The following is a 15,575-nucleotide window of genomic DNA, read 5'->3' as shown; positions in this document are numbered from 1 at the left end:
GTGTAGATTTTAAACCGCTACTGGATTAAGTACTCAAAATTGTATGACATATTTTTTAAGGGCGGCACTCCATACATGTAACTAATTGTTACAAAAAAAGTCAGAAACCACCAACGTCTTACACATCATTAAATGTGTCTTGAAAAATAACTTAAACGTTTTAAAAATATTTTTTGGATAAATTGAATACATTAGGAAAAAACCCGTTTCTAAAGGCCAAAATAATGTTTATCCCTCTTTAAATTATAAACCAAAGTTCAAAAACATATGAAAAAATATCGGGAGATTAGCCGTAGAATAGAGAATTTAAAGACAAGATACTTTGAACATGATCGGTTGAACCATTTTTGAGTTTTCTTTAAAAAAAAAACAATATACGTTAACACTTCAATAAAAATAATTTAGTTCTTAAACCTGACTATTTTAAATATTTTATTAGCAATCGTTATAACTCACCCAAATGAGTAAATACAAGTATTTATCGGGTGCTTTGAGTAAATACTCAGTATTTACTCACCCTTACCCATCTCTAGCCGTATAAAAAACCGCTACGACTTTTCAAAAACCCCGTTCTCTGAACCTACTGCACACTACACCCTAAATTTAAACCACTTCTAGATATTATTCAGTTGAGATTTGATCTGATGATGCAGTCGATAAGTAGCCCAAGGAACTTCTCGATGGAAGAACACAAACACATCTAGATTAGGTTCATTAGAAAGGTCTTGAGAAGTACTTGAGAGACATGGATATAAAAACACAGTTAAGAAAGAAAAAAATACACTTAATTGTTCCGTCTGCTAACCTTGCGTTTTGGCACATTCAAGCGGCTGCTAGCGGCCAATATGAAGCTTGTTAGGGTTTCACACGTACCACAACCACACTACAACCGCAACCACACCACAACTACAACACACAATACAATAGTACAATTCACACGTACCACATTACGGTAAAATGTGTTGACGTTGATTGATTTTGATTTTTTTTTGTAGGTATAATTTAGTGCCTGTACGCTCATATCTATATTATTATAATCTTTTCATTATGAATGAATGAATGAAATTTAATCCAGAAAATTATTTCCATATACATTATACATTTACACATAATTACATTACATAAAGAATTAAAATAAATTAAAATAAAATTAAATCAAATTAAATTACATCCTAAAATTTAAATAACAAAATATTATATTAAATTAAAATTCTTAATGAGATTAAATAATGATCTTAAGCCTTTTTTTACAAGTTTAATTAAAAAAAAGTTAAAGCAAAAAAAAAAATTCTTCCCAACTTTACGTGTAGGGGGGGTACCTCCCTAAAAATTATTTTTTTAGATTTTATTGTACGACTTTGTCGGCTTTATTGATTTATAATATATCCATGCCAAATTTCAGCTTTCTAGCACTAACGACCACGGAGCAAAGCCTCGGACAGACAGACAGACAGACAGACAGACATACAGACAGACAGACAGACAGACAGACAGACAGACAGACAGACAGACAGACAGACAGACAGACAGACAGACGGACATGGCGAAACTATAAGGGTTCCTAGTTGACTACGGAACCCTAAAAATTAGTTACCTTGTGCCCAAGCACAAGTATAACGTTAAAAATATAGGTAACAGTAAAAACAATAGAATTCCAAAGCTCGTTGGAAATAACTATATTTACTGCAAGATACCTTACTAATGGTTTTCTGAATGCCTATCAATAGACAAGGTCCCTAGTCTATGGTCACGATTCGAACTGAAATTTTAAACTCATCATGAATATGAATGGTTAAGTTATCATTACCTATGGCCTTAAGATCTTCTTCGATACGCATAGATTACCTCCTATAGCATTTTCATGGACTAGATTCAGCATTATAACTGCCTTATAACCGACTTAATGTTATTACTACTTATTATGCTGTAAGCACACTGACGTATTGTGCTATAAAATTTAAATAAATCTCACATTTGCTTAGTCCATTCAACAGTGTATTTCGCTCAAATTTGGAACTGGCTTGGTTTACGCCTGCTCTGAACAGTAGCGAAAAATGGAGCAAAATGAATCACCAAGGGTAAGACGATACAATTCAAAATAGGGCAACTAAAGCTCTTACAAAAATAGTGATCCACTATGACCCACTGTCCTCTAATTTAGGCACAGTCTTTAGCCAGCTTCGCCAGGGGCTTTAGCATTGGCTGAATAAATACAACAAACGATCGACAGCCTGCATGTTTCCGACCGGGCGTCTCTCTATAGAATTAAATTACCGACTTATGTTATAATCGGTTTCGTAAAACTCTGCAGCTCTGGTTATATATATATATATATATATATATATATGTTAATAAGTAATTCTTCATAAATATGCCTTTTCTGACGATGTCATTTTCCGGCCTTCGCATTATAACCACAAACATAATTATAAATGTAATTCTTTACCTAAATGCATGTTGAATTAATTTAAATTTGCACGCCGTTATTCGGCTGAATTATGTGACTCGCAAATCCTAAGTAACACCAGCTGTTAACTACCATAATTCACGCAAATACTAAATTAAATGAAACATATTATTATTCATAACAATTCAAACTTTGTTAGTGTGTCAAATCTAGGACGCTAAATTTGACCCACTTCCCGATTTTCGATTGACCTGAAATTTTGCATACATATGTAAATCGGATGAAAATGCAATATTATGATGACATTAACCTGTTCTGATGATGGAGCCACGAGGTGGCCATGAGAACTATGTGATAAAACAACGCAACTTGAAACTAATTGTTTTTCAGGTTGCTAGAATTGTCTCATTGAGTATTTGTTGCCTGTGGAAAGAAATTATAGTCAGCGATAAAAGCTTGTACCAGAAATGATTTTTTTTCCAAAAACTTATTCATACTCTATTAAGTATATAACTACTTATATTGTTGCCTGGGTGATTTGCAATGCATGGTTTGTTGGCGCATATCGCCGTATATGCTCCATCTAAAGATTATGATCAGAGTCGATACGATAATCACCCGATTTGAGAAACAATGTGTTAAAAACCTTGGCCATGTTTAGGTAACATCCTTTCTTTGGGATTAAATGTCTTACTAATCACACGTTAGACCTCATTAATAAATAAATAAATATAAATAACTATTATAGGACATTATTACACAAATTGACTAAGTATTACAGTAAGCTCAATAAGACTTGGGTTGAGGGTACTTAGACAACGATATATATAATATATAAATATGTATAAATACTTAAATACATAGAAAACACCCATGACTCAGGAACAACTATCCATGCTCATCACACGAATAAATGCCCTTACCAGGATTTGAACCCGGGACCATCAGCTTCGTAAGCAGGGTCACTATCTACTAGGCCAAACTGGTCGTCATTGATAGCAAAGAAGTGTATAGTTGTGTAAAAATTACGAGCGAAAAACAGATTTCATACATTTTTTAAATATCTCCTAACTTTTATAATAACTAAAGATTCTAAAAAAAATATAGAAGCATAGCTGTGGTCAAAGAGAATTTGAAATGGAGAAAGTCAAATGGCGTTCTAAAAATTTAAATAATTTGTCGAAAGATGGCAGTAAATTTACGGTGGCTACAAAGTTTACTTTGACCTCTATTTCAAATTCTCTTTGATGCGGTTGGTATATAACAAACTATATCAAAATATTTTTAATAATTTTTTCTGCCCTCCGGGCGGAAAGCATCAACTTTGCTCCAAAGTTGCCGCTTTCCGCATCCGTCGAGCAAAAAAATAGTATGCGCACCACGGGAGGAAACGCAGGACATTCCATCCCGCGTGTTTTCCACCTTCGCCTTCGGGTAACAATTTTACACGCGGCACGCAATTTCCTACTTTTCCTCCCTTGGGACACAAATAACTATTATATCCAGAGAAGAAAACGTTACTACGTTTGTATGATAAGGCGGTTTCGGGGCGGCCGTGGCCTATCCTCTTAATCCTGTAGTAACAAGGTGTGTTGTGATAAATTTGGGCATTTTGAATGTCAATATATTTTTGATGCAGTCTATACACTCAAGCGGCTTACTGTCTAGTAGTAGAAAAAGAAATTGATCATCTTTTTGAACTCATGTAAATTAATATGTACTTATATATTACACTTTTATGTTTTAATAGAAAATAAATACTTGAAAGGAGCTTGAAAGAATGCCAGTTAAGGATTAGAAGATTGTTAACCTAGGCATAAGATGGTGCCTCTCATCCGAGTTAAACACTACTTTTCGTTTCGAATACGTGGAAAGTAAAATGTGCATTAAAAAAACACGGCTAAGTATAAACTTCAGTAGTATTTCTTGAGGGTACTTTCAATTAACAATTTAGGAAAAAATATCGTTCTTTATGGAACGGGGAATTAATGATCAGGATGGAAAGTTTACGACAAATCTAATGAAAACCAAAATGTTGATTGTTTATCGTAAAAAAACTAAAAAAACGTACTTAAAAAGTACAGTGCTCATACGTTTCTGTATAATTTTCTGCACACTTTTTAGAAGAACAACGACTCGCTTTCAGAACTTGAGGAATTAAACAAATATTTTAAACTGCATGCGCTATCCTGTAAAACACCTTCGCTCACAAGTATAGCAACAGCAACAGTTGACTTTGCAGTCTTTACCAAAAACCTAGGCGCTTGGGAGTAACAAGATTCACACGGGCCGCGGCTATAATCATAATCAGGGCTCGAACACATGATGTTTGTATTTAAACTACCGTGTGACATCAGTGACATGTCGCACTAACTAACAAAATAATCTATATTAATAATTCCGTCGAGGTTAACGGTAGACCCGAATGAAATTATACTCAAATGAAAGAGCGTTAAAAAATAAGATTTTTGAATCGACTACATATATTGGCAAAATTCGGATTATCGCGTATTTTGCATTTAAAAGTGTTTATTTAATGACAAACACATGACGGAAGGTAGGCCATATTAAATTTGGAAAATGACAGCGACGGGTGCGTTCGGAAATTGTGAATACGTTTGCGACAGCATGTTGGTTGGCCCCCTGTAGATGCACAAACTTTTTTTAAAGAATGACTATGTATGTCACTGTATGCAAATGATGTATAAAGTAAGGCGCGGTAAATAAAATTTTCTATGGGAGGACAACCCTTCACGCCTACATTTTATAGCCGCATTTTTCTACTGACTAACTGAGTGTGCCAGAGTTATTATTTTACCCGAGCAAAGCTGGGTTTTCGTCTAGTCGTAAATAATTCCATGGAATTTAGGTGACAGGGTGATGTCTTGAATAAAAATAATCTCAGGAAACTTGTTACTGTAAGCATAGAGGTATAACCAAACTTAAGAGTGCTCATTCCATGGGCGTTTCTCACAGCGCTTCAACCGCTGACAGTCCCCTGCCCACATTTATGATGAAGTTCTAGAAGATCGGTGGGTTCGTTTTGTTTTGATTTAAATAAGAAAGGTACTAGTTTACCGTAACCAAAAATGGTATACCAATCTTGGGGAACTTCGACATAAACAGAAGACTGTCAGCGGTTGCAACGCTCTGAGAAACACCTATGAAAAATAAAAATACTGCAATCATCCTAACGTCATCGGCATGATTTGTTCGAGCCCTGATCATAATCTATCTTTTCTTAAACTTGCAATGATGTTAACATGACTTACTTCTAATTAGGTCCGGAAAACTACGTATCAGGTGCGATGAGTGAAGATGATATGTAAAGGAATTTCATACAGGCTTACACACCTATGCCTGTAGAGCAACCTTCTTTTGTTTTTAAACGTCAAATTGTGACACAACGTCTTGGTATTCAACCGTCAAATAGTATTAGACTCGTTATTTGTTTTAAGCTGTGTAAACCTACCAATAAAACAACTTGACTACATTTTTTTTCTTTTTTTTGCAAGATTGAGAAAAACACTTCAAAAGACGAGTGTGACCACCAAAGATATATTAAAGCTAAGAAACTTGCCAAAAGGATGGTGGCATGCTCACGAGCTGCAGCCAAAGAGAACGAGTACAGCAAATTCGAAAAAGCAGGCTCAGATAAAGAAATATTTAAAATTGCAAAATTTAGGAACACACAAACTAAAGATATCAAACATAACAAATACATAAGAGACTCCACAGGATCACTGCTGACTTCCGATAAAGATATAAACGACCGATGGCACGAATACTACAACAACTTATTAAACGAAGAGTTCCCACAAGAACCTATGCCAAGCGTGCCTTCAGTACATGGCGCAATAGAATCGATAACACAAGAAGAAGTGAAAGCTGCGCTCACTAAAATGAAAAATGGCAAAGCAACGGGCCCTGACGAAATACCATCAGACCTCCTAAAAATGACTGGTAACGCAGGTTTGTCATGGTTAACTAATCTTTTCAATCTTGTGCTTACTCACGGGAAAATGCCTGATGGCTGGAGACAAAGTAATCTAGTTCCATTCTATAAAGGTAAGGGGGATGTAGCTGAATGTGGAAATTATCGTGCCATCAAGCTAACCTCACACGTGTTAAAGATCTGGGAGAGCGTAATTGCTAAACGATTATTAAAACTAACTACAGTTACATCAAATCAATGCGGCTTCACTAGTGGAGTAGGCACGATAGACGCTATCCATACTGTTCGAATCCTTCTTGAGAAATACAAGGGGCTGAAAAAGGACCTCCATCTAGTCTTTATAGATCTCGAAAAGGCATTCGATCGTGTCCCAAGAGAGCTAATATGGCAAGCGTTACGAGTACAACTAGTTCCTGAACACTACATCAAAATTCTTAAGGACATGTACTACAGTATCAAGACCAGAACTCTCTGTCCGGCTGGTATTGGCCCAGAATTTGAGTTGAATGTAGGGGTCCATCAGGGCTCTACTCTTAGCCCGCTGCTCTTTAACATAGTCATGAACTATGTCACTGAAGACCTTCAAAAACCTGCTCCCTGGTCTCTTTTATATGCTGATGACATAGTTCTCATAGCAGAAACATTGCCAGAAATCCAAACCGACTTAACGGTATGGTGCACAGCACTGGAGCGCAGAGGGTTACGAGTAAGTCGAAGCAAAACTGAATATATGTACTGCAACTTTTCCGGAAAAGTATCACCTACCAATGCGATGCAGCAACCATACCTTGACCACACTCCATTAAAGCAAGTTGATCACTTTAAATATCTAGGATCTGTCCTAACATCTACAGCCTCCATTGACAAAGATATCGAAAACCGCAAAGCGACTGCTTGGTTAAAGTGGAGATCTTTAACAGGAGTTCTGTGTGACGTAAAGATGCCTATAGAAGTCAAAGGAAACATATATAAGAGAGCAGTAAGACCAGCTTTAATGTATGGATCCGAATGCTGGGCCACGCGAAAATCTGACGAACAAAAACTCCATGTCACAGAAATGAAGATGCTAAGGTGGTCTGGCGGTGTAACGCTCAAAGATAGAGTCAGGAACGAGCACATAAGGGGAACTGTTAAAGTAGCGTGTATCACTGACAAACTCCAGGAAAATCGCCTACGATGGTACCGTCATGTCATGAGGCGAAATAAAGAGCACATGACAAGGGTCGTCATGGAAATCGAAGAACCAAAAAGAGGTCCAGGTCGCCGTCCGACGACCTGGATGGGAACCATTTCCAAGGACATGAAGACGACGGATTTAAAACCCGAAATTGCACAAAAACGCCCAGAATGGCGTCTTAGGACTAGGAGGGCCGACCCCAAGAGACATGGGAAATAGGCTCGGGAGAAGAAGAAGAAGAAGATTGAGAAAAACACTAGGTACTTATACAAATCTCGGCGAGAAACAGGGTTAAGGATTACTCACGCTAGACCGAGTAGGGGTCGATCCGGAGCTTCCGGCGCTACACTTTCTATGGAAATCACCACGTGATCACCGATCAATCGTCATAGAAAATAAACTATCGGACGCCGTGGCCCGGGCCCGGCCAGGTCTAGCGTGAGTCATCCTTTATATCTACTTGGTCTGCAACCCTTCATTTTCCGGCCTCTATAGTAATGTACAATTTATCTATTACCTAAGCGTATAGGCGCTTGGGACTAACAGGAGATTCTAGAAGTTACGCTTTCGTTATAAATCAACATTCTAAAATAACATGAAATTTATTAGGAACATTCAAGGAGGTAACATATCTATGTTTAGTACTAGATTCGTTGCTAGAAATTTTAATATAAAAGAAATAAGAGCAAGTGGAGCTTTTTCGTAAATTCTTGTTTAGCGCCCTTAATACACAATCTACTAATAATATTAGTATGGATATCTATTCAAGGTCGTCCCGGTTAACATTAACTACGTTTAAGTTGATACTTGACCCTACGATAACACATTCTTATCTACGGCAATGTCTCAGAATTATTAGAACGTCGTACGTGGTAATCCCACATTTAAGTATGTGTGTGTTTTCGGTGAAGGAAGACATCGTGAGGAAGCCGGACTAATCCTAATAATTTTTTCCAGGAAAGAAAACATCCTGAGGAAGCTAGACTAATCCCAATAATGTTTTCCATGAAGGAAAACATCCCGAGGAAGCTAGACTAATCCCAATAATGTTTTCCATGAAGGAAAACATCCCGAGGAAGCTAGACTAATCCCAATAATGTTTTCCATGAAGAAAAACATCCCGAGGAAGCCAGACTAATCCCAATTATGTTTTCCATGAAGGAAAACATCCTGAGGAAGCCAGACTAATCCCAATAATCCCAACTCATTTGGACGCCAACTAGTTGTACAAAACTGGTTCTCTTTGGTCGTGTTTTAATTTATCGCCACTCGTTTGCGCATTTTCTACTTTCCGCACTTGTTTCGTAAATAAATATAATTTATTGTTCAATCAAGCTGATGAGAAAGTTGCATTTTATCCACATCGACTGTTTCCTTATGTTGGCTGAAAGAATTGACTTTTAAATGACGATTTTTAATGATAAATAAGTAATAAAGTTCATTTGGATTTGATTTGGTTTGATTTTGTTTGATATTTTACAGTTAGCATTTCCCATACGGTGGTGTGGTGAAAAATGTAGTTTCACTCGGTGGCAAAATGTGTTTAACCCTCGCAACGCTGTAGATTTCAATTTTCAAACGACTCACTACGCTTGTGATTCAATTTTTGAATCTTTCGCTTGCTCAGGTATCAATAATATCACGAGCGGTAAAACTACTATACTTTGCCCCCTTGTAAAACAAATAACTATAAATGGATAATGGAACTGATGAATAAAAAAAAGTATATATGTCCCAACGTATCCAACTTTTTACCGCTTTCATTGAAATAGTTTTATATGATAAGTAACTTATCGCGGCAATCGAAGACAATATAATGCTTACATAATAATACAAAACTTACCTAATTTGTTACGTACCTACTTAAGAACATTGTAAGTTATTTAAATAATAAACTTTAAAAATATATTTAAAACAAACTTTCGCAAAACAATCTTATAATGACTAGTTGCTTTAGAAGCTATAGACTTCACGAACCCTCAGGGCAATGCTGTTCTGAGAAAAATCCGAACACTAATCCCACAAAAAAATCTATTTAATTCTTGAACCTGCGCTGGCAGCACTGTTGCAGCAGTTGTCACTATGCCTGTCACTTTCGCACTTACTGGTTACGTTACGGGCATGATGACAGGCGATAATAATGCGAACGTGCTTACAAAATTTCACAACAATCAGTTGAGAAATGCGAAATATGGAGAAGAACATTCAAACATACGAAAGCAATTTTACCTAAGCTGAAACGTTGGTAGACCTTCGCTTCACTCAGTCAATTCTCTCTCTCTCTCTCTTATCCTAGCCGATTTCGACCACAGCGACTGCATTATATTCCCTAGGTGCGGGAACTAAGCTGGTCGGCCAGCTCGTGCGCCCTAATGTGACTGCAGTAGGTAACCAATCTTCGTCTGCAGTACTTGTCCACACCGAGAACATGACAATACTCCGTCTACGTAACTATAGGTTAAGGCTGTAGGTGGTCGGGCCTTCAGCCATCTCGCTTATTATTAAGGTCTACTTTTCTTCGCGCCTCGAAACCGTCAACCTTCAATTGCACCAACCGCCTCCACTCCGGACGCTTCGCCGCTAGCATTTCCCACTCAGAAGGATCAATACTGACAAAATTACATCGCTTCATGGAGCATTACACGGGTGGTCTCGTACGGACGCATTTTATTTCCTGTGTTGCGACTTTTTTTCGCCGTTTAAAGCAAGCGATTATTTTTCTGTGCATATTTCTGACCATTAGTCACAGAAAAGGAAACTCTTGTACCTGTCAATCTTCAGAAAATTTGCGTTTGTAACGGGACAACGGTAGAAAATTTCGTGGAATGCTCCTCAGGTGTCTTTACTGAACTTCTTTATTACTCACTCAATTATGCAATTGTTAAATAAAGTAAGTCAGCTTCATGTTTATTTGTCTTGAGGTTTTGACCATGGGGCCCTATCGGTTCCGCGAGTCCGTTATCAGTTGAGCAACTATTCAAAACAACTTATATTTAAACCGAGTAATCTACCATAATGACTCTGTTGCTGTATAATTAAGGTTTATTATCGAAGATACTTGCGCTGGTAAGTCCAAGAACGTCAGCGATTCAGTTGGGTTAACCATTTAGGTATGTTACATTCATTTAAATCAACATAACTTATTCAGACATTGCCGAGTTGACCGACGAATCGTCAAAAATGTCGCTAAAATTGTTTTTGTTAACGTTTTTAACTATTCAAGTATCATGCGAGCAAAAGGCCAGTTTAGCATTTGTAATAGACAATTCAGTGGTTTCAGCTGGTGACATGTTTAAAGTGAAATCATACGCGAAAGATATGGTGAATATGATTCTGAACGAAGTTTTAATTGATGACATATTAGTGATCACGTTTAATGAGCCAGGTATGTATGTGGATTTCAATATTTTGAATAACAAGCATAACTGCCATCAGAAATTTCCAAATTGGAAAAATATCCACATGGATAATTTTCTTAAAAAGACTTCTCACATTTTTGTGTGGGAATCTAAAATATCCGAAATTTCCTGTTGAAATAATCCAGAAATTTCCGAGAGTATTTTGACAACTTTCTGCAACTTGCACAACACATCTGTACACAGCATAACTGAAATACTATACGCCTAAGGAAAAGCACATATATAAGACAATACTAGGCAGCTATTTGCCTTAATATTGACAAAAAATGAAAAAAGTTGTTATTATACAAACTTTTCGGTGTGTGGATTAGAAGCAGGTAAATTTTGAAAGAAAAAGTAATAGTAAAACACTTTTTCTCTAAATGGTTATTTACGTGGTTACGTGCAGTACCACTTTTTGAGGAACATGGTTAAAATTTTTGCTCGTTAAGTAATGCAAATACACTCGCCATTAGATACGTACTTATCAAAGCGGCCAGGATTTTCAATAATATCTAAACATCGGGCGACTTTCAACGGACTAAAGTGCGTACGCACTGGTAAAGTGATTTGGGTATATCTTAATGCGACTATAAATGTCATGATAAAACAGAAAAAAAAAATAGTTCAGATCAAACCATGTAATGTACCTATGTGGCTTTCCATCAGAGAACGGACCTTATGTGCATATGGAGCATGCGTGGTCCTTACGCACCTGGAGCATAAGGACCCTTCTCTGCATTGACATATATATCTAAGTACGGGCCTACGGACAATGAGAATGGGACCAGTACAGCGGTGCCACGCACACGAATTCGAGCCAATCGTGCAGTCTAACGCCGCAATGCGATAGGTTGGTGAGTTCGCATCACACGCGCGATTGGTCGCAACTATAAGTCTGTATCTTTATGTATTTAAAAAAAGGTAAACAAATAATTTGTATATTTTCGGGTAGTTTTAATATTTATTGGTTAACCAACCAAATACAAAACCACCTGGATCTGTCACTGAACGACCTGACTTTAAACCTACATTATTTGATCTTGTAAATGTTTTCATCTACCCTCAGCTGCCTTAAGGAGCCATTTGAGGGTAGATTTTGTTTACCTTTTTTTAAATACCTAAAGATACAGACTATAGTTCCGATAGACTGCACGATTGGCTCAAATTCGAGAGTGACACCACTGAACTAGCACCATTCCTAATGCCCGTAAGGCCCGTCCTTAGATATATATGTCAATGCTTCTCTATTGGAAATTGGAAAGCCACATATGTAAACAAAAGCTTGTAACAAAATCATTTTTTCTACAGAACCTTATTAAATTTCAGAGATCACTAGAACTATGACTCAAGACATTCGACTAGTAAGGAAGGCATTCGACTTGATCGACGTCAAAAGTGAAAACGTCGGCCCAGAGATGGCGCTGTCAGGTATCGTGAAAGGCCTCCAAGAGAGCCAGATTGGCTCGTACCTGTACGTTTTTACACATTCTTCACCCAAAGACTACGACAGGTTTCAGGAAGTAAAAACACTGTGTCAGAGAAAGAAAAGCAAGGTGAGAATTTGAAAATTCACTTTAGACCAATATAAAAATGTATGCCGCTTCGTGACTTCGTGACGTAAAATAGGAACATATACGTCACATGAACTGGCATACATTTTGAAATTGGACCCTCGCCTCATTCCTACTCATAGTGTTGTGTTCCTGCTGGTGAATAAGGTTGCCAGAGCTCAACGAAGATGCGGAGTGTTAAGGTCGGCAACGAGCATGTAACTCTGGAATTGCTGGCGTACCTAATAGGCTACGGATACTGCTTACTATCAGGGTCGTATGCTTGTTTGCCAACGACGTAGTATAAAAAATGTATGGGAGCGGCCTTTCAGCGATGGGTTTGTGTACTACGATGCATCCCACGAAGGTGTACACGGTTAGCTTCATTTATAAATGCCTACGCGTTTAATATAGCATTTAATGTTTACTACCGTTTTTGCATTGACTTTAGAGGTTCAATATTAAATTAATGGCTACTTCGCAAAACCACATGGGAATCTATTTAGAAAATCTTCCAAAAAGTAAATCGACAAAATCTAATTATCGATCTCATAAAATTTCACGAGATTCGGTTGAAAAAGGCTATCTGCAGAGTATAATATGCCTTATTCATTTGGTCTGTGGTAGAGGAGAACAGCTGGACAAGCAGCCAGATATACAAAAGCATTAGGTATTATAACACGCTTAGATATAATCTGGAATACCAGTTTATAATTATCTTTAGGGACGTATAATTTTATTTGGTAACCGGAATAGGTTGATTAAAATGTAAAGAAGTAGAACATCAGTAATGATTGACAGAAGGTACAAATAATTTCTTCTATGAACTGCATATTATTTTCATTATTTCTTACATTAAAACCATATTTTTTTCGTAAAAGACCACTGGTTTCTATAGTTTTTACGAAACCTTGCCAGCTTTAGAGCAGAGCCCAACTGGGGAAGTAGGTACCTTACAGAAAACCGCAGCCAAATAACTCTAGACCCTACTCATAGTGTTGTGTTCCTGCCGGTGAGTAAGGTTGCTAGAGCTCAACGAGGGGGGAAGGGTGTTTAGGGTCGGCAACGCGCATGTAATTCCTCTGGACATAGGCGTACATGAGACTGCTTACGATCAGGCGGGCCGTATGCTTGTTTGCCACCGACGTAGTATAAAAAAAGGCTTTTCTCAATTTTATACATAAGAAATAGTTATTTACAGTAGATATGGTGCTACTTAATAGCACTAGTGCGAAAATTTGCATATTACGTTACTGTGTCGAATATTTAAAGGGCCATATGTACTGTAAAACGTTGTACGATACATGTGCGAATAGGTAATTCGCAACTCGTGTCGATTTAAAACACTCCTTTCGGTCATGTTTTAATTCATCGCCACTCGTTTCGAATTTCCTATTTTTCGCACTTGTATCGTAATGTACTATTACGATACAAATGCAGAAAATAGGAAATTCGCATCGAGTGGTGATAAAAAAATAGTTTTTTACGATACAAGTGCGAATATAAGAAATTCGCAAGGAGTGGTGATAAAAATGTATCGTAAATAACTATTTTATAACCACATCACATTTTTCTTTAATCTCACAAAATAACCTTAACGTTTTGTTACGAATTTTCAGATCTTTTTCATCCTAACCGATGATAGCCAAGCGAAAGATTCACAAATGGATGATATTTATAACCACATAACAGTGGAGTGTGGCGGGGAACTTATTCGAATAAGTAACAGTCAACTAGATAAGGTATTTATTGGATATAAAACACTTTAATCGAATTATACAGGGCGAAATTGTTGTTTGACCATACGCTGAGAGGTAAATATATGGGTCATACTGAACAACTTGGACTATGGAGCCAACCCCGAAATTATTATTATTTTTATTATTAATTAGCCTTTTATAGATTTGATATTTGTTATGGATGAAATAAAGAGAGTAACCATGAATGTCGTACTTAAAATAAATTTTGAACAGTCAAAATTAAATTTACGTTAATCTCACAAATACTGGTACGAAACAGTTGCTTATAACTTACTGAATACGCAGGATTGATCCTGCTCACGTCTCTTGAATCATCCTGCATTAATATATTGTGACAATTTCATTAAATTCGTATTTCGAGTCCGACAGAATGTTAGACTCTATCTTTCAATAAAACCAAATGAACAAAAACAAAGTTTTTGTCGTTTTTGTGAATTAAAGTTCCTATTTTACCTTACTCTAAATTACATTTAAGTTAAAAAAAACCTCTGAAACAGCATCTTTGCATGTATAATTTTTTCTAAACCGGTTTGACGACCGGTTTGGCCTAGTCGGTAGTGACCCTGCCTACGAAGCTGATGGTCCCGGGTTCAAATCCTGGTAAGGGCATGTATTTGTGTGATGAGCAAGGATATTTGTTCTTGAGTCATGGGTGTTTTCTATTTATTTAAGTATTTATAAATATTTATATATTATATATATCGTTGTCTAAGTACCCTCAACACAAGCCTTATTGAGCTTACTGTGGGACTTAGTCAATTTGTGTAATAATGTCCTATAATATTTATTTATTTATTTATTTATTATTTATTATTATTCTAAACTGTTTTTCAGACCTTCCAGTACATAAGAGAGAGCATAAAAGTTGCCAAGAATGTTATAAAGTCTACATTACTACCTTCATCACAAAGAATAGAGATAAAAGTAAGTAGACTTCAAAGTTATATTGCATAAGAAATATCACCACCTCAAACAGTTTTATCAACTATTTGGGTCTCGTTTTGAGCTTATGACGTGCAACCGCCGTTTGTCCCTTTCCAACAAGTATGTTTGTCAGAAAAAGAGGCAAAGAGCTTTTACAACTTACGAGGACAAGCCTTTTATAAACTGAGACTGAAGAAAGATAGTGGTGGTAGTTCTGGATATATCCTTCTTCTTTCGGCTGATATTATGAAAAAATCAGTAGTTACCTAATAATATTGTATTTAAGTAATAGAATATAGAGTATGTCAAACAACTTTGTTAGTAGATCAGTTTTTGGCAACAAATTCATTTTTGGTAATATTCATCGAGACAATTCTAAAAACCCAAACACAATTAGGTTG

The 15,575-nt window shown here is 36.7% G+C and overlaps 1 protein-coding gene and 1 long non-coding RNA gene across 2 annotated transcripts in view; one reads left to right on the top strand and one right to left on the bottom strand.

Annotated features, from left to right (window-relative positions):
* Positions 1 to 15,575, bottom strand: part of LOC133525157 (uncharacterized) — an 88,328-nt gene that overhangs the window by 24,811 nt on the left and 47,942 nt on the right. The gene's annotated exons all lie outside the window — the stretch shown is intronic.
* The window catches only part of LOC133525106 (hemicentin-1-like), a 13,600-nt gene continuing 7,841 nt past the window's right edge, over positions 9,817 to 15,575 (top strand). The window contains exons 1-4 of the mRNA XM_061861357.1: positions 9,817 to 10,924; positions 12,267 to 12,493; positions 14,110 to 14,232; positions 15,085 to 15,174. Of these exons, the coding sequence (XP_061717341.1) occupies positions 10,720 to 10,924; positions 12,267 to 12,493; positions 14,110 to 14,232; positions 15,085 to 15,174 (645 nt within the window). The 5' untranslated portion in view covers positions 9,817 to 10,719. The remainder of the gene's footprint in view (positions 10,925 to 12,266; positions 12,494 to 14,109; positions 14,233 to 15,084; positions 15,175 to 15,575) is intronic.

This window comes from Cydia pomonella, chromosome 14 (assembly GCF_033807575.1).
Source record: "Cydia pomonella isolate Wapato2018A chromosome 14, ilCydPomo1, whole genome shotgun sequence".
In the NCBI taxonomy this organism is placed as follows: domain Eukaryota; kingdom Metazoa; phylum Arthropoda; class Insecta; order Lepidoptera; family Tortricidae; genus Cydia; species Cydia pomonella.
This window is presented reverse-complemented; position numbering and strand designations above follow the sequence as displayed.